This window comes from Rhipicephalus microplus, chromosome 8 (genome assembly GCF_043290135.1).
Source record: "Rhipicephalus microplus isolate Deutch F79 chromosome 8, USDA_Rmic, whole genome shotgun sequence".
NCBI classification, from domain to species: domain Eukaryota; kingdom Metazoa; phylum Arthropoda; class Arachnida; order Ixodida; family Ixodidae; genus Rhipicephalus; species Rhipicephalus microplus.
The window spans coordinates 68,775,667-68,795,333 of record NC_134707.1 but is presented as its reverse complement, the minus strand read 5'-3'; the positions used below and the strand labels follow the sequence as shown (position 1 = coordinate 68,795,333).

Here is a 19,667-nt window from a genome sequence, read left to right as displayed (position 1 = left end):
GTCATCGCTCCCAGAACTTTGGAGTTATCTTTTACTATTTTCATGAGTTAGCAACACGGTGTTCATTGAGTGAATCAGTCATAGGTTCTTTTTTTACAATTCTTTCCTGAGGTGCGCCGAAAAAAGTTATTATTGAAGGCGTGTTTTTTAGAGTAGATTGAGCTGCAGTGATCGTTTGTAAGGATTGTTAGGTGAATGAGTATCAACTGCTATGTGGAAACGTTAACACACACTCTCTCAAATCATCAAGAGTCATAGCTGGCTATATAGCTGTTTAATGTATGAAAACTGAGAAAGATTAAAAATTGCGCTAATAAAGAAATACCACAACACATCACCAAAGTAACGTGGTCCGAACGCCTCTAAGGTCATTCTTTATTTATCAGGAATCACTTAAGCAATAGCAGCTCTTTTATGACGATTCTACGAGTGACCTTGTCTTATATAATGGAATCTATAGTCATCTTTTAAAACACTACGAGTTCTTCGCATTCCGCAAGGGGGTCTGCGCCAATTTCCATAAAAACATACATCGGAAGACGTTGCCGTACTGGTAGTGAAAAAAAATTGTTTTGAGTCAACATTTTATTCTGTTAGCCCCCATACAGGTTTAGGCAGTCAGTCATTCAAGAACTTTAATAAATAGTCCCGGAGCGCTTAAGCCACAAGGATGTCCACGAGGGACATCCCAGTAGCCGCCACTGTAGGTGAAGCCCGAGTCGGCGCAGGAACATGGTGGTGTTCCGCCAGTTCTTGGGTCCTCTGGACTGCCTTTTGTTGGTTTCTGAGATTGGGCTTCTAAGTGCCTCCTCCCAGCCTGACTTACTCGTGATCTGTCCTCGAGGTAACGCTGGACATTGCCAGAGCATGTGCTCAAGCGCACAGTACACGCCTGAGCAGTCTGGGCATTGTGAATCCATGTCTGAGTTGTAACGACTGAGTCGGCCCCAAGATGGGTACGCTATCGTTAGTAGCTTGCGAAAAGCTAACTCTTGCTCGCGTTTGAGTAATGCATGTGTTAAAGAGTATTGGTCTCTGTCGTTTCGGTAGTTGGAGGTAATTTCGTGAAGGGTGAGTGAAGGGTTTAAACTATAAGTCTGGGCCCAGCTCTTCGGTGGCTGATTGGTCGTCGTGGCGGGTCAGTTCTCGACCTCGATAATGAGCCATCTTAATAAGACTGGGTTGCAGAGGGTGGATGTCCCTGACCATGTGACCAGGAAACCAATAGAGGTAGCGCAAGCCCATGCATTAGCGTGTTTATAGAATTTTGCAGCTTCTCGGGCGATGTTACCGCTTTCGTAAGCCCAAACGGCGGCGCGAGAGTCTGTGAAGACATGAGTGTGTGAGGGGTTGGCAATCGCTAAAACTATAGCAACCTGCTCGACTAGGCATTTTTTGCTAGGCTAACCGAAGCGGCTGAGCGCAGGGCTCCGTCGCCATCTACTACCACTAGTGCGAAGGTAGAGGAGTTATTGTACTGCGATTCGCAGCGGTACGGTTTAGGATCACGCGAACGCGAGCGAGGCGTCTACCTTTGTTGTATTGTGGGTGAACATTTTGTGGAAATGGCAGTTACCATGTAGGTAGCACGGACAGCCCTGGAGAAGGTTACTATGCGTTCAAGGTAGGGATGTGGGTACATGCCAGCCTCGCTTAGAAGTCGGCGGCCTGCCTTGCTTTTTGCACCGGTATAGTTTCGGATAACGCGAACGCAAGCTAGGCGTCTGCCTTTGTTGTGTTTTAGGTGAACATTTCGCGGAAATGGCGTTACGATGTAGGTAGAGCAGACAGCTCTGGGTAGGGTTACTGTGCGTTCAAGGTAGGGATGTGGAACATGCCAGCCTCGCTTTGAAGTCGGTGGCCTGCCTTGGAAGAGGAGAGGCGGAACACTTCGGCCGAGGTCTTGGCTTCGATCACTTCATCAATGTTGTGCCTGCCTAGTTGGTCAAGACAGGAAGTACCCGTGTTTTAACGTAAACCAAGGACTTGTTTAATGCATGTGCGCGTGAGTGTGTTTAGTTTTATTTTGTCCACTTTCGTCCAGCTGTGGGCAGAAGTGACGTAAATGATGTGGCTCATCAAGAATGCGTGGTATATGCGCAAAAGGTTGCCCTTTCCAATGCCTTGTTTGCGACTCGACACTCACTGAACGAGTTAGAGCATGTTTTCTGTTTTTGCTTCGATGTGTATGTTCTTGCATAGAAGCCAGTGGCCTCGAGTGCAAGGCCGAAAATGTGTATGCAGTTCACGTGGAGTATTCTTAGCCCGTTTTCAGCATGTAGCGCTGTGGGTAAGTCACATAAGGGCGTTAGATAATGAACGCCTTGACGAGATGGCCGATATAGGAGCAATTATGATTTCGTGGGCAACAGTCTCAGTCTGGTGTTTTTGAGGTAGGCTTCTGTGGTACGCAGAGCGGTTGGAAGAACATGCTCTAACTCCATCATGGAGCCTCCCGGGCACCAGATTGTGATGACATCTGCGTATATAGCATGGTATATGCTAGGGATGTCACGGAGTTTTTCAGACAGTCCCTTCTTCACTACTTTAAAAAGGAGTGGACAACTGACTGCCCTTTGTGGTATCCCGTTGGAATCTATTGTTTAAGTGTCGGGTGTGAGTTGCGATATTCGAATTTTGGGCTTACGGTCTAGTAAAAAAAAACGAATGTATGTCTGGAATCTTTTACTAAGACCGAGGCTGGCAATATATTCCAGTATAAAGCGGTGGCAGACGCTGTCAAATGTTTTAGTGAGGTCTAAGGCGAGGATTCCACAGTCATTTCTCGTTCTTCAGTCGAAGATATCTTTCTTTAGTAATAGCATGACGTCTTAAGTTAATAAGTGCAGGCGGAAGCGGACTGTGTTAAATGCAAAGAGTCCGTTTTCCTCTATGTAAATGATACACGATGTAGGATGGCATGTTCAGCTGCTTTTCCTATACATGAGGTTAGGGAGATAAGGCGTAGATAGTCGAAATTTAGGGCTTTACCTGTCTTTCAGAGAAGCATCACCGTGGCCTTGCGCCATTTTTCAGGTACCTGGTAGGTTTTCACATGTGGATAAAGTCTTTTGTGAGTAATGTGGTGGCTTGGTCGTCTAAATTTCGCAACAGGTGGTTGGTTACGTTGTCAGGACAGGGGCCGATCGACTATTCAAGTTCAGTATTGCTTCCCAGATTTCAGACTTCGTGAAAGAGTCGTGGAGTTTCTGTATTGTTTCGCATTCCACTTGCGGGTAGTCATTGGGTTGTGCACTCTTTAGGTGGAGGTGTCGTTTGGCGATTTTTTCAAGAAAGGAAGATTTTGTTCCTCCCGTCTTTTTGTGCGAACGTAGGAGATGGTCTATGGCGCGGCTCTAGTTGTCTTTTGTTTGGCGGTCATCAAGCATGTATTTTAAAAGTTTTTATTTACTCCCAGTTCGCAAATAGCCGTTGGGCGCCGAGCAGAGTTAATGCCACTGAAGTGGTCTTAGTTTCGTGCAATATATGACGGTGTCTTCGTTTACTAACGATACGCGTTTTTTGAAGCGTTTTTTCAGTCGTTGTGTTTTGCAGCGCGCGAGTATTGACGCTTTTGCCTCGAGGAAATGTGTGAGGTATGGGTCCATTCTCGGGACCTATAGTTCTTTTTGTACGGTTTTCGTTGTTTTGGCTATGTCTTCCTGAATTGTGGTGAGTAGTCGAGTAAATGTGCTGTAATAATTTGTATTGATTTTGCGGAGGGTGCGGAAAGCAGCTCAGTCTGTTAGTGTCAATGTACGGGGTGGGGATGATTCGTTGGGTAGTTCGGTGCGTATGACGAAGTGATCGCTGCCCAGGTTCTCTTGCGTATTAGTCTAGATGTGGCCTGTGACGTAATGGGTAAATACCAAGTCCGGCGTAGTGTCTCGTTGTACCGATGTGCCAAGTCCCGTAGAAAATTGGTGATCTGTTATGAGTGTGAGGGACAGGTTGTTTATTGCTTTTGTGAGGTTAGTGCATTTTACCGTTGCCTGGGGGTAACCAAATGACAGGTGTGAAGACACCACGGAAGTTCCCAGCTATAACAAGCGGAGAGTTTCACGTGAGGGTTGTGGCTATAGCTAAGAGCGCATGGAGCGACGTTAATGTACTAGACAGAATTTTTTTCTTGCAAGAGCTGCCATTTTCACCTCAAGTGGGGGCGAGGTAGGCACGTTTCACTGAGTGTTCTTTGGTTCTCAGTATGCTATGACAAAAGGTAATTGTAAAGAGAGCGAAGTTCATTGATACGGTGTGCCTGCCCCAGGGTGGTTGCTAAGTTGAAATAATACGTTTAGGTATGTTATGATTTTAAGAATCTCAACGAGTTCCCTAAATCAGGCGTTACAGCATATATTTCTGCTTTTTCAAATTCCACAAGCACTGTCCGTTACTCAGTAATGGTCCTTACAAAAGCTTTCACATCATCAGTGTAGCGAAAGAGGGATAGGTGAGACAACATCGTGAGAGCGACAGACGGGGTTGTGCTAAACTCGCCACTTTATTTATAAAGCTTAGTGGTGGCTGCCAGCGTCCAAAACACCGGGCGCGTGAGCCGGTTTCATTGCTCGCGCATCTAAAGCTAAGGAATCAGCTGTGCAAGAGGCTTGGCGTGGTGGCTAGTAAATGATGATGATGATGAGTGGAGATGATGATGACGCTACGTTCTGCATGCTGACATGAACTTATATGTTCTGCTTATTACCATTCCACCAGTTTCATCTGCAAGAAGAATTCCACATTGTCTCTCTGCCCCAGAACTAAACTCTGATGACATGCACATTTAAGGTGTGCCTTCTACGTAGGGCTGTATAAGTGCAGTTGTTACTGGTTTGCACATCTAGACAAAACCATGAATGCCTCTATTACACCGAAGTAGCCAATAAAATAAAGAACCAAAGTTATTTACATGCCCAGCTTCACCGAACATTTTGGCACACAATCTTTGCTGTTCGAAGACATTGCTGATACAAGTACGGTAGGTGCAAATGGCGAGAAAACAGTTCCTGTTATCAATTATTCAACAAAGTTATGCATTAGTACAACAACGTTCAATTGTCACTATATAAGCAAAAAACAGAAAATTCATAGCTTTTTCTGGGGTGCTATGCAGGAAGGCGCGAGCTTTTCGGGCGGCCGCGTTTGCTCCAAGCTCATTTTCGATGGCCGTGGCATGAAGATAGGGCGGAGCGCCTGATAGGAGCGTTGACAAAAATGGTTGCATGAACGCGCGTAACGTTGGAAACGTGTGTGGGGCATTAGCAGTGGTTATCAAATAAACACCGCGTGCGAGCACGTCACCTTTGCCCCTCGCTCGACATTTCAGCAGTGCAGCGGCGTAGGCGTTATTGTCGTGCTGTCTTTTTGCCAACTGAACAGGCACCTCTCACAGGCTTGTTCGCGGGCGTATCTCGTTTTTAGCACAGGTTCTGTCATTCCACCTGCAGCATGAAAATTTCCACTTTCGAATGCAGCAAGGGCACACACGAAGCACTCTTGTGCTGCTCATTTCGTTTCTATCAAGTATTGCAGATAACTAACTATAAGGACAGGTGGTCATCATTGGCGCTCGCATCTTGTCGGCAATGCGGCTGTGATTGAATAAACCGTGAGAGTTGTGAAATTGTAGCCACGTGATGATATCACTTTTACTTCTGCGTGCGAGTGAGCATACTGTGCGCGATAAAGCTGGTAGATTAATCGTGCCGCTCGACGTGAGTACTGCTACTCCACATGAGCAGATATGGTGGGTTCACCACGAGCGTCTGTTAATCAAAGTGATGGGCGCGCGAACTCGGATACAAAAAGCTCGAAATCAACTAGAGACTGTGATGGTGCAGGTGCGACTGTCAAGCGTTTCATTTGATGAACGATAAGTCGCAGCTTTTTTGCATATAGAATAATTGGCTGAGCCTACGCAACTTGTGCAAGGCTGAAGACATAGATGAGTTTGTGATAGCCTAGCTTCTCGCAGATTTTTAAGTTGGTTTCTACTTATGTGCGTGGTTGCCTTTGAAGTGAACACCCCATCAGTTCTGTCCTAATTTTGATTGTACCAATTGGCTGAGGTACAACTATTAATATTCAAACCTGGTCTGTCTGTTTCTCCACCCTTAACGGCATCCTAAAAGGCACCGGAGTGACCAGCCGAGATCCCTTACGGCAGATCCCATCCGCCACGCCAACCAATATTGCTCAAGGTTCTGCGTTCATACTTGTCTGATTATCAATTAAAAAGCAATTATTGCGTATATCTGAGGCACCATAACAACACGCCAATAATTTATGTGTATATATTTTACTACACGAGGCATACACAAGCAGTTCTATGGACCATAGCGTTTATCACGCTGCACTGACCATCCAACGCTTGCACGAAAGGCAAGTGTTTCCAACGCTTTGCTAAGAAGACACAGTGGAGGCACCTACCCGTCACCTTGCGTTCTACACCTTAGCACTCCCGAGACGGGGGCGCAAGCAGCTTGCGTGCTTTGGTTTCCAACATAGCTGTCAGATGGCGCTCATGTCTGACGTGTGACGTGACTTGATGCGCTCGTTCACCTCCGGTGCACGCTCGAGGCACTCTAACACAGCGTCTATAGAATACTATTTATCGATTATCCTGCTCAGAACATACCATAAAAAGTTTGTTCACTCTCTTCAGACGCTAGACTATCGTCTTTCGACAACGTTTGCAGTGTAACATGCAGACATGGGGCCAATGTTTCATGAAGTAGCAGCTGCTGAAAATTGGTAAAAGTTGAGCGGCAGCAAGCTTGCGGTGTACTGTACATTGGATAAAAAATTTGACATCTGTCCTAAGTACGTGCGAATGCTGGAAATCCAAAACTTCAATACGCCATTACCATTCAGTATTGCGCGTGCTTCCTGTCAGTGCGCAGTGTATATAAAAAATATTTTGAAGTAGAGATCCTTCTACGTCTGCTCTTTATATTCATAAAGAAATCCACAATATCTGAAAACTACACACTTTCTTCAGGTACTACAGGAAGAGTCATACGTCTTCTCCATTGTGGTGCGCCTACAGAACGTCCCGGGAAGTGGTATAGGGGATCACCTCCTATAGTGGAGTCAGACGGTGATATATAATTAGCATGACCATCACCACTTGACATTCAGGCAAAATAAACGCTAATGATTCGCACGCTTGTGTCGGTGCTAAGTTATGTTTCATGCTACATACAGTGGTGGAAAAGTACCAGAATAATCACTTCAAACAAAGCCGGAAAAGTACAGTCTAGCTTCACGAACTAATTTCCATACGCTTTAAAAAAGATACAGAAAGCGACATTAAGACCTACATGGCCACACCGCTAATGCTACTCTCTGCACGTCTAACCGAAACATGTCCAAGCGGATAACAAGGAGCATGGGTTATCGCGCACCACAGCAAATCTTTTCCAGAAAAACCAAGTGAGCCAGCAGCATAGAAAAATAAAAAAAAAACAAGTGACATATTCTCATCATTTGTATTCTGGATCTAGTTGCACCAAATAAAAAAAATCTAGAGGCTCTAGAAATAGGTCGAAGCGTCTTTAGAGTACTCTAATCTCTTGGTCTCTTACACAATAAACAGTAGGTGAAAATTTTTTTTCAATTTTTTGAATTATTTACTTCAAGCATAAATCACTTGTGGATCTGGGCGGTTTTCCCTGTTTCCCTTTATCTGAAGTTTTTCTCTGTCAGTATATTGCTTTCATTTGCTGGCTCATTTTTTCGCCTTCTTCGTTTCTTCGCTCTTTTTTTATATAGGCATCGCGTTCTCTGTCCTTTCATCTCTCTCTCACTATCTTGCTACATCTTTCGTTTACTCCATTTGATTATTTCTTTCTGCTTCCTATCTTTTTATAGCCGTGTATCTTTCCCATAATTTCATGCTATGCTTTTCACGCTCCACTCATAATTGCACTCCTCTGCATCGCTCATTTTTGTCAACTTTACGTACATTATAAGACCACGTCCAGTACGGCAGTAACTAGGTTATCTTTTCAATCCAGATGCACCAGCCGAAGCAGCCAAGCCCGCGTGACTTACGATGATGATCACTACAAAGATTTGGTTATACAGATAAAGATGAAGTACACAGTGAGCGCTCACACTATTTTCCACCCTTCGCGAAAGAAAGCACCAAGTCAGAAAAGTTTGGGATGCCGAATATATGGTTTTAGTCGAGAGACGTGGACGATGTCGGTTTGGTGGCGATGGCAATCAGGAGCCGCGTTGACAGGAACAACGCGATAGTTGACTTCAGATGTTCGTTCAAGGACAGTGTATGGACCGAGATATCGGTGAAGGAATTTTTCGCAAAGCCCAGGTGCACAAACAGGTGTCCACAAAAGGACCTCGTCGCCTGGGTGGAACAGAACAACTCGGCGCTTTGCATCAGTGTCAAATTTTGTCTTGTCCTGAATGGTAGCAGTGTTAGCGCGGGGGATTTCACGGAAGCGGGTGACGTGAGCGGCGAACTCTCCCGGAAGAGATGAAGATGGAACGGAAGATGTGGACTAAACGTGGTGTCCAAAACAAAAGTCAGTGCACGGCTATACTCGAGAACCATACATTCACCGTAGGCTGTATGGCAACATTAGACAGTTATAGTTTACGGTTAACGTTATAGCGGAGCTTAAAGGAATAACGTTACCGTGCAGCAAACGTTCGATGTGGACAGCATCTTATAGTTTAGCGGGATAACGTTTACGTGGTTTACGTGCCTAAGCTAAGATGGTGGCGCCACCTATGAGATGACTAATAAGTTAAAGAAAATGAAAAGGAAAAGAAAACGAGAATGTTTGCCTATGCTTCCAGGCCAAGCATTGTTATAAGTTTATTTTACTAATAATAAAAGCAAATAAATAATAACCATGCACCAAACGCAAAAAACTAATGTTGCTAATTTGTTTACACTGATCTTGTATTTAGACCTAAATGCGTTTGAATTAGGCAGCTATCTCAAAAATTACGCCAACTTATCCTCAATACTGGGTCATCGAAGCTAACTGAAGGCTACCGAAGCCACTTTGAACATTTGTTTGCTGCGAACAAGCTGAATATTTCAACAACTAAGCCAAACTTACTTCAAAGCAGGCATCTCAGAGCGCCGCCATGTTTACGCACACTACGTGTACTTACGCTACCACGGTAGCCCTAAATCTGAAAAATACCATGCGTACGATAAGCGGTACGGGTAACGTACGTATCTGCGCATGGGCACTTCGATTCCGGCACCATGGTACGCCCGGTATCCCGGTAACCCCGGTGTACTATAACTGTCTATTATATGCGAATGTCACGTAAGGAAGTATAGTGTCGCAGGTTTGGTGACCCGGTCGAACGTACATAGAGGTCATGACGGAAAAAGTTCGGTGAAAGCACGCAATCAGACCATAATTTTTTTAATGATATGCTGATGTGGTCTTGTGGATTTTCTTAGAAGCCTTGAGGACTTCAGCATGGATATGCAAAAAAACGTCTTGGCATGATCACTAAGGAGCTCACGCAGTGCGCCATGTCGTAAATTGATGCCGCGAAGGGAAAAAATCGGCGACTTCAGAGGTAGCACCAGACGGTATAGCAGCGATCTCCGCGTAGCGCGTAAGGTGGTCCATGGCAGTAACAATTCAGCGGTGACCGCATTGCGTGAGTGGAAGGGGTCCATATAAGTATAAGCCTACATATTCAAAGGTAGTAGACGGGCATGACAGTGGTTGCAATGGTCCCACGGGATCAGTCGTGGTATATTTTTGGTGCTGGAACGAGGCGTAAGAAGCGACGTACTTGGCGACGGTAGTGCAGAGGCCAGGCTAAAAGCAGCAAGTCTTGAGGCGGTCGTAAGTGTTCTGAAACCTTAAGTGGCCAGCTGTCGCATCGTCATGAAACGCTTGTAAAACTTCCGGAGTGAGCGAAAAATGACGGGAACCTATTGGTTACCAAGAGAATGGTAAATTTGGCAGCAAAATGGTTCATCTTAAAGCTTCAAACGGGCAATTTTCGGGCTCCGGCACGCGATAAGCCAGTGAGCCGGTCGATGATTGTGCGTCTGTAGGTATGGGCATGTTGGAGCGAGGCGAGATCTATGGACAAAAGAAGGCCTGCCGAGGCAACTAAATTTTTGAACCAGCAGCTGTCTGCTTGGTCATTTTGGTGGGTGGTGACGAATAGATGGAAAGTGACACTTTGGCGCTTTGCGAGAGTGGACAACGTGACAAAGCTTTGTGTTCTGGTGTTGTCGACCCAACCTATATGTCACGTTGTAGTCATACTCTTGCAATCGTAGCACCCAGCGGCCAACGCGTCCCAACAAATTTTTGAGAGACGATAACCAACACAGAGCATGATGGTCAGTCCCAAGCCAAAGCAGCTGCTGAGGTCTTTTGGTGCGGTTGGTATAGGAAAGTGCGATACCGTGACAATATTGTCGCGATCGGGCTCAATGCTATGTTTACTGATTAAGTGACCTAATACCTTGATGCTGTGACTGGCAAAACGACACCTCTTAGGGTTGAGCTTAATACCGGCCTTAGCTAAACACGTGAGAGCTTCATCTAGCCGTTCCAGGTGCTGGGAGAAGCTGCACAAAACGATGACACTGTTGTTCAGGTAGGAAAGGCAGGTCTCCCACTTTAATCCACGCAGTATCGTGTCTATCATTCGTTTTAATGTGGGTAGGGCGTTGCATAGGCCAAAAGGCATCACATTGAATTGGAAGAGCCAATTTGGCATAGCAAACACAGTCTTCTCTTTATCGAACTCATGCATCAGAATCTGCCAATGACCAGAGCACAAGCGAAGACTTCAACAGTACTCGGCACCTTGTAAATAATTAAGAACGTCGGCAATGCGAGGCATTGGGTAGAAGTCCTTAGGAGTAATTTTCTTAAGTGCTCTGTAATAAATACAAAACCCTACCGCGCCATCCTTTTTTCTTGACTAGTACGACAGGAGAACATGCGCTTGCCGGATGCCTGATAACGTTGCGCGCGAGCATGTCATTGAGTTGTTCTTCTATAGGATTGCGTTCAGAAGTCGACACACTGGAAGGGAGGCACTGAATGACATGCGATCTGTCGGTGTCAACACGATGAGCGCCCACTGTTGTTTGACCCAGATCTCCGTAACAAACGTCAAAGCAAATTTTGTGCTTCATTATTAACGCTAGCGATGCATCACTTTGTGTTGGGTCGAGATGTTTACAAAAAGTGGCTTTGAGACCAAAAGATGAATCATCCGCTACCATACACTTTAGGAATAATGAAGCAGATGAACTGGTGACGACGCAAACTGGTGCTTCTTTGGTAATGCTGGCGACTGTGGTCCCTTCTGGCAGAAGTAGTGGTTCTGGCGTAGTGTTGCAGGTGGCGATGTTTGCATAACCACGTGAAAACTCTACTAAATAAGATTCAACGGTGATCCCTCGATAAATGCAGCGCTGGCAAGGAACAACCACAGCATCACCATCTGGAATGTCTCGTGCCTTGGTCGTAAAAACACGTTCTTGTACGGGAGGCAGGAGAAAATCCGCAGCTGTGACAAGGTTGGGCGACGAAAGGTCGGCCGCAGAAGAAATCTCAGTGTCCGTAATACAAATGAGGGGCCGACCGCATGAAATTGCAGCAGACGCAGCTGACAAGAAGTCCCAGCCTAAGATTACTTGATGAGCATACAAAGGCTGCACAGCCAACTGTATGTGATTACAGATTCTATCGATGAGAACACGAGCAGTAAACAATCGGGTCGGGCAAATCAGACTGTCATTAGCGCCGAATAACATGGGACCAGCATACGTGGTTTGCACTTTCCGCAGGCGAAACTGCAATATACGATCAATTACCGAAACGGTGGCTCAAGTCTCTATAAGGGCGTCAACTTGACACAAACAGGCACTAAATTAGCTGGACGAGACAAAGGAGTTGCAACATTTCGACAAAGAGCAGTTTCATCTCCAAAAACTGCACCTCCTAGTTTTCCGAGTCCAGAAAGATTGGTACGGGACACTAGGGTGATGACGTACGCCGAAACGATGAATGAGAGTGGTGGTGAGACGAACGAGAAAAATGAGGCCCGCCTTAAGGCCGTGGAAGAAATGGGCGACCGACGAGAGATAGACGGGTACGGCACGGGATCATAGGCATCGAGTTTTAGCAAAAAGTCTCTTTCGTAAGATGAATAAGCACGTCGTTCATCCTGCTGACGGTGGCGCCAGAAGCGGGATATATGACTCCTTATGCCACTGTGAAAGCAGATGGGGTGCAAAGGACACCATCTAGATTAGTGGGGTGGCCTTAGCGATTCCATTGCCATCGCAGCCAAATGAACGCATCAGACGTGCGCACGCACGCTTGAGACTGGTGCAGGGGCCGTGATGCAACTTTTTCAAACGAAGGCGCACGAAAAGGCACAGGAGACGGGGCACGTGCGGCACTTGTCATTGATGCCAGTTTATCCTTGATTATCTCACGCATGTCGGGAGGAGGATTGCGGACAAAAGCAATGGTTGGGTTGCTCTCTGGAATTCCTCTCTGACATTTGTGTGAATAAGGGCTCGCAATCAATGCTGTCTCGTAAAGCGAGCGTCGCAGGAGGCGTGTGGAAGGCGTATGGAACGAAGCACGTCCAGGCGCTGGCATGTGGTGATGACGTTCTGGACGGAAGTTGGATTCTGGATAACACGAGCATCGCAGGCCACAGCATTGTTACATTTCAGTAGGTGTCGGATGCGATCGGCCTCCATCATGTCATTTTGTGCTCGGCGACAGAGAGCCAGATCATCTTCAATGTAGGACGTATATCAATGTAGGACGTCTTCAATGTAGGACGAAGCTTGCAACCCTGGATGCGGGTCGCAAGCTTCTGTTTTGCTACCGTAGCGCATCCTGCAGACAAGCCAAATATCTGACGCAGATGTCCCATGAAGGCCAATCAATTGGAGAAGCCGCTCTAGTGGTTGTAGTACCAGGTTTTAGCAACGCCATCGAGGTAAGAAGGAACGTAGCGCAGTTTGTGCGCCTCGTCCCAAATAACAAAAATGGTGGTTCGATCATAACTGTCCAGCTATTCTTCGACGTCTTCGCCGCGAAGGACGGAAAATACCGGAGGGTCTCAGTGACAGGTACTCACAGTGTTGTGAAGCTTGAGTGGCGGAGATGAAGTGGTTGCAGCAGTGGATGCGTTGGGTTCTGCCATCGCTGTTGCTTGAGGGCGCAACCATCAACCAGACCGGAGCTCCAGTGTTGACGGGTAGAGCAAAAGGGCGTTGAAACCAAAGCACACTACACCACTAATGAGTACACGTCTGGTACGGCAGTAACCAGGTTATATTTTCAATCCAAATGCACGAGCGAAAGCACCCCAGCCCTCATGACATACGATAATGATCATTACAATGATTTGGTGATACAGATGAAGATAGGCGATTGTTTATGAACCTACCCCTCAAACTGTAGGCATGAAGGTTCGTAACCCACCTCGGCGGGAAATATTTTCGAAGGTATTGTTTTTTTTTCTGTTTCGATAACCCTCTTCATTTGCCTGTATTTCTTCTTGCGTTCTCTTATAGTTTTTTCACTCTCTATATGCTTAGGTGTTCTCGCTCCTATCAATTTTATTGCCATTTTGTACTGGGAAAATCTCAGTGCCTTTTCTTGCAGCAATGCAAGACCGAAAGAAGAGAACAGATACAGCATGTTCACGGTGGTTTGAATTTCCTGCTTTAGGACTACAGCAAAAAGCCACCGTAAGAGTTCTGCTTCTTGTAGTTCTTTTATATAACTAACGCGTAAGTATACTGCCGTAAGTATACTGCAAGATGTTAGCGTGTTAGGTATTCTTTCTGTATAGACATCGGATGCACAAAATGCAAGGATACAAGATAAAGTATTATGTGACGCTCGGAGATTTGCACACCATATGAAAAACAATGTGAGTATATTTGTAAATGCACAAATTTAGCATCAAGGCAAAGTGATGACAGCTATATAAATTCGCAAGCTCAAGATCTGACGTGGTGGCAAGTATGATGTTCAGCGGCCACTTGTTGCCTGGCAGGACAGTGTTATAGAATTCAGAAATACTGAGCAAAGAAATACATTACTATACAACACTTCTGTGGAAGTATTGTGCAAGGCATACAGATAAAATTTATGCCAATAAATGCTTATAAGGCTTGCTACCACCAGTATACTCAATAAAGCTTTGCGTTTTGTCGAATCACTATGGAACTTCTTTCGTTGTGTATTTTACAACCAACCACTGTAAAGGCTGCACTTCTGGGTCAAGGCGAAAAGATTAAAAATAATAAAATACATACCCCCTTCGCGTATTGTAGGAAGCGTTGGATGTCTTCTGGGTAGTCTTGCCCCTCCCGTTCTTCCAGGAAAGTAGTATAGAGGATCTTGTCCTGAATTGGACTGATGTATAAACTTTCCCAAACTTGAATATTATTTTTATCGGAAACACTTGCTTTAGGATGTTTCACAAGAGCAAAAACGTACATTTTATGGTATTTTTGCAATGGAATAGGTTTTGCCCTTTTTAAGAGGCCTCTTTCAATGCATTGCCACGTCTCTTGCGCCATTTTTCGCGCCACTAATCAGACGTGCGTTGCGTTGATTGTTCGTTTTTATTGAGAGAAACATTCTAAAAACTCACGTGAGAAGATGGCGTTTAATAAGTAGGTAAATAAATATTTTACGATAATATAGTTCATGTTTTACATGTTGACTTACTCTAATTGATGTAAAGCTTCTTTATGGGCGGGTAATTTCATGACTAAAGGATTAATTTTGTGTAATTTTGTGGTTATCTTTACTGCGAAGTGCCTCTAATCAATGTACCGCTTCATTTAGAATGTAAAGTGAATTTGCGAGGAATAAAAATAAGCAAGTAACAAATGAATGAAGGCTCATCGATGCATAAACTGTCTGCCTTAGTGCCACTGACAGAAGTGCAGCTTATCCCGTTAGTTTAGTACACACATTCCAGTCTAGGATCAGGGCCTTACTCCTGTGGTATGGACGAACGCACCGCAAAAGACAGCAAGCTCTGGAAAGCAAAGTTTACCCAGATAATGGCTACCATTACAATGCCATGTTCCTTTTCTCAAGTTTCCTTAACACCCCATTACACTGCATTCAGCGCAAACCACGCCTTTGATGTGCAAAAAGCTTCGAGGCTGTAGTAGACTGTTTTGTTCAGATCGCGCTTACTTCGGGAACATTTGAGATTATTCTGCAACCTACGTCGACACTAGCGATAGCGCAAGAGCATTTGATGACAAGTGTATAAATGTCGACGTGCTTCGCCGCTTGTCAGTTTTTATCGACGGCCGACGCTGCGATCGTGGCTATCAGCGCAAGTTTGCTACTGTGATCCGACTTTCCATTTACCGGGCACAGGTCCGCCCCAATAAACAGTTTAATGTTCAACGTACTGTCTGCTTTTTTGTCGACGTTACGACCCCGTGACAATATGTAACTAGAATTTTCGACGTACCTCGAGATCGTTAAACGTGCCTGCGATGGTCGTAGGCGAATGTGTACTGCTGTAACAAACCTCTACTTGTACGAAATATATACGCCTGCCCTAACATCGACGTTGACCGAAATTCTGGCTGGATGCAAATGGCGAGGCGGAGAAGTGAATTACATTGCTGATGAAGTTATTTGCGAACTGTGTGCTTCTAGACAAAAAAAATGCGTATTCGCTCACCATTACGAATCAAGCTTTGCCTACAGTGTACTGTATTATGAAAGATGATGGGTTGAAAGAACGTTTTCAGGATAGGTGCATACTGTTTGGACTATATCTAAGTACGTATATGTACAATTTTTTTCACTAATAAGCTGTGATGGTTTTTAGTAAACACCTGTTACCCGTTTAAGGCGAAAAATTTGTAATACAAATATAATAATACACGCGCAAAGGTCATTGTTTTGTTGGCGTACGGTGATAATGTTCAGACCAAAGTACCAGGCTCACTTCTTCAGAAATGACTCCATGCCTTAGCGGGACCAAATAAAGTCATTTTTTACCGCTCCATTATTGCCACACCTAAAGTTGGCTGTGTTATCATTGAATTAAACATGCGACATTTTTCATGACGCCATATATTGTTAGCAAAAGTCGCACCTCATGTGTTGTTCAGCACTATGTTTTGAGTGCCTGCCATAGACAAAATAAAATAATATTTTAGCTTCATTGTGTCTGATCTAATGTCATTTCCTGAATGGTCGTAAAAGGCAGCCCATGTCGTTTACTGCAAAATCGTAGGCAGTAATTTTATTTTGCATTCGTGTTCTTCTTCAAAGCATGATTAGATGCAAACGTGAGGACAAGCATCGACTTACCCGGTTTGGCGGTTGCTGCATACGCACATGATGGCCCTTGAGCTAATGCGTACAAAAGGTACAGTAAGCTCAAGAAACATCCAGTGCTAGCGCGAGAGATGAGCATATCAACTCGGTACCTGAAAACACGGAAACATGATTGCACTACAGCTCTCCGACATATAGGCTTCGCATTACTGCTGCAGCAACGTTTATTTCTATTGCTAAAAATTCTCTTAATGTCTTTTGGTTTGCATGCCGAGAACATTGCCCGTTTTGCCTAGTCAGTTTGTAAATTGAACCCTTAGTTTTTCAAGTAATGCTGTGTGAGCAATGTATTGTGTTATGACCAAGCATTCCTAGAATAGTAGAGGCTGAGTTTGCTTAACCTAATAATGGATATGGAAGTGTCACTTATTTCCTATTGAACATTCATTCCTTTCGCATTTTGGACAAATCAAAAGTAAAGCAACTGTGCACTATACCGGGACAGGTCTGAAAAAAGTTCATAGCAGGGAAGCACTGCTTCATTCTCTGTGTTATTTTTTCTTCTCTGCCTTTCTCGTTCTCTTTTCCTTTTCGTTCTGTGTTTCTTCTCAATATTTCTTAAGATTTCATTTTGCCTAGCTACCTGTCTATATTTTATCTTTCTCCCTATTTCTCGCGTTCTTCATCTTTTAACAAGTTTATGCGCATTCTTGAAATACCCGACCTCTAGTAGTACTCCACACTTCTGCATAAAAAGTTATCAACCTGGTAAGTCTGAAGCCGTTGTTCCGTATGTGTTTTCTTGAACCTACTTCACTTCTTAGTTCCTCACGGAAACGATGACAATTGCAAGAGCAAACCTGCTATTTACGAACTCGTTAAAGATTGAAAGACAACTTTCAGGAGCTGACGTATTGCTGGAATGAGAGCCTGAGCACAACACTCTTGTCTTCAAAGTGTCTTTATTTTAGACCTCTATTAAGGGGCAAGGTATTCTATATGCGATTACTCTTCGATGAAAAAGGCTCTACTGCCCAAACAGTCTTAGTGCGACAACATTACAAACATGTTGCGGTAATTTGTGTCACAATGCCATGAGTTAGGGGGTGCTGCTCTTGGTGCACTTCCATGAAAAATTATCACACTCTCTCACTTGCATTCACTTAGGTGGTCCAGAACCAAAGCCGCTTTGATTTTATTTTTATTCTTTTTTTGCACAGTCGCATGCAATGATCCATAAGCTCATGTGCATTCCACGCTTTATCAATCACACTTTCCACGCCGTTAATGTTGGCCTGTTCGTCGTATATATTTACAGCAATACATAATTGCAGCCATTCCGTGCACAGCCGCAAGACTGCCACAGTTTACAGTCTTGAAAAAACTTGACACGTTATAACGAAGGCTAATCTCGAGCAAAATATAATTTTTCACGAAATAGCGGAACTATGCTGCGTGTATTAAAAGTCAGATATACGACCATATACGACTGCCCTTGTCGCCGAGCTATCCATTGATCTGAATCGCTGTTTTTGCACTTATTGCATTCAACTGGCTTTCAAAAAAGTTTTAGAACTTTTGTGAACATCAGTTCAACATACGTGATTGGGGTTTTTGAATACGTACGTCATGTGAGCTAGCAGGCTGTTGGGATCACAGTTGTTCCATGTAGTTATGCGTTCCCCCTATACAGGGATGTTAATGCCGCATTCAATCTGCAGGGGTGAGCTCTCACAGAAAGAAAGGAACACGAAGTTCTTGCCCAGTTTTCTGTGTGAGTGCCTTGAATATATCTACAGTGAGCTATCCTTAATCAGACTACTGCTATTTCTGCGTCGTGACAATATGTCTGATTTCTAAAAAATTTGAGTTGTCAGTCAGCGCTTGTTCTCGACAAATTTGACATATACCGAGGCCTCTTTTTGTCGTTCACACATGACAATATGTCTTTAAGTACAACAATCTTTTTGGTCTATATAAAAACGCGCTTTTTTATTACACTTGACAGATGTGGTAAACGTATGAGTGCATGTTTTACAAATCACTTATCATATATAGAACCGGCTTTAACATACTGCAAGGTGGGACCCTCAAACAATACGAATATTATCGACAAACTTCAATAGACTATAATTTCCAGTCTAATACAAAGTATTTTCTACGTGAGTCACGTGATATGGTGGCCTGTTGGTTCTTGCGCCGGCTCACTTGACCAGTTATAGTGATTGTGAGGACTGATTGATGCATTTGGTAATGTATTATACTCTCGACCAAGGCGAGGGGAGTCTCATATTTCTCCAACTATTCACTGACACTTTGAATACCAATGTGTTAACACAAGACAGTTCAACATTATAACAAGAATTAAACCTGTAAAAATGAATTTATGGTCACTCCGTCATCCCGCATGTGGCTGATGCTGACTGCTACAAAATATGACTACAACAGATGCTGCTACAACGTGATCGTGTCTTTAATATTCTCACTGATCTGGAAAACAGAGAACACATCGGGTACTCCAAGCCTTGTTTTCTGCAAACACGACCCCGGTGCTGCCACGACGGCAAATTCGCTTACCTGGAACAGAAGTCACACGTTGGCACACAAATTAGTACTATATACTATAGCCCTAGGAGCTGACGCTTCCGTGGAGGGGCACTGAACGTAATGGAGTTTGTGGGACTTTTTTGTGAGTGATTTTCTTTCGGCGATATGCAAAGTGAACTGTCCTGCTTACTTACGAATGGCAATCGTGCGCAGCAGGTAAAAGAGCCCTTACCACGGGACGTACGAAACGACGCTGAAACAAATAGAAAATATCGCTGGTACAGCCTGACACTTTTTTTTAGGCAGAGAAGAAAACTGCAAGCTGCAGCATGGCTTAGCATCAAAATTCGCAGCCTTGTCAAAGAAGTGCTGTCTTTTGCATCCGCTGTATCATGAATAAACAGGAAACACAGGTGTCAAGAAGATCATTGCTTCACTTGGCAGAATATACTGATGCCTCAATAAAAACTGTATGGCTTGTTAAGGGGTACAAACCATTATTTGATTGTCAGCCAAGAAATTATTGAACGTCATTGCATTTTTTGTGCTCATGCATAAAATTAAACCGGCTTTTGTTACGTAAAATTTATGCAATAATCAGTCATTCTCTTACCTCCGCAATCGGGTGATGTCTTGATGTCTTAGCGCTATGTCTTAACGGCATGGTATGTAACAGTAGTTTTTATGTAATGGTGCTCTCCCCCTAGAGGTTTCACAGCTGTTTTATGCTTTCTGTTCCTAATATTGCTTCATGTTTTCTTTACTGTGTAGCAGAACTGAAGTGATACTCCG

At 44.3% G+C, this 19,667-nt stretch overlaps 1 protein-coding gene across 5 annotated transcripts in view; it reads right to left on the bottom strand.

Annotated features, from left to right (window-relative positions):
• The window catches only part of LOC142768583 (uncharacterized), a 34,131-nt gene extending 14,464 nt beyond the window's left edge, over positions 1-19,667 (bottom strand). Inside the window, exons 1-5 of one of the 5 annotated variants that reach the window (XM_075870580.1) lie at positions 19,489-19,667; positions 19,108-19,128; positions 16,362-16,480; positions 14,324-14,413; positions 6,992-7,081 (exon numbers count right to left, since the gene is read on the bottom strand). In XM_075870580.1, the coding sequence (XP_075726695.1) occupies positions 6,992-7,081; positions 14,324-14,413; positions 16,362-16,467 (286 nt within the window). In that variant the 5' untranslated portion in view covers positions 16,468-16,480; positions 19,108-19,128; positions 19,489-19,667. Of the gene's footprint in view, positions 1-6,991; positions 7,082-14,323; positions 14,414-16,361; positions 16,481-17,954; positions 18,239-19,107; positions 19,339-19,488 lie in introns of those variants that run through there. The other 4 variants (XM_075870579.1, XM_075870578.1, XM_075870581.1 and 1 more) reach the window with 4 other exon arrangements.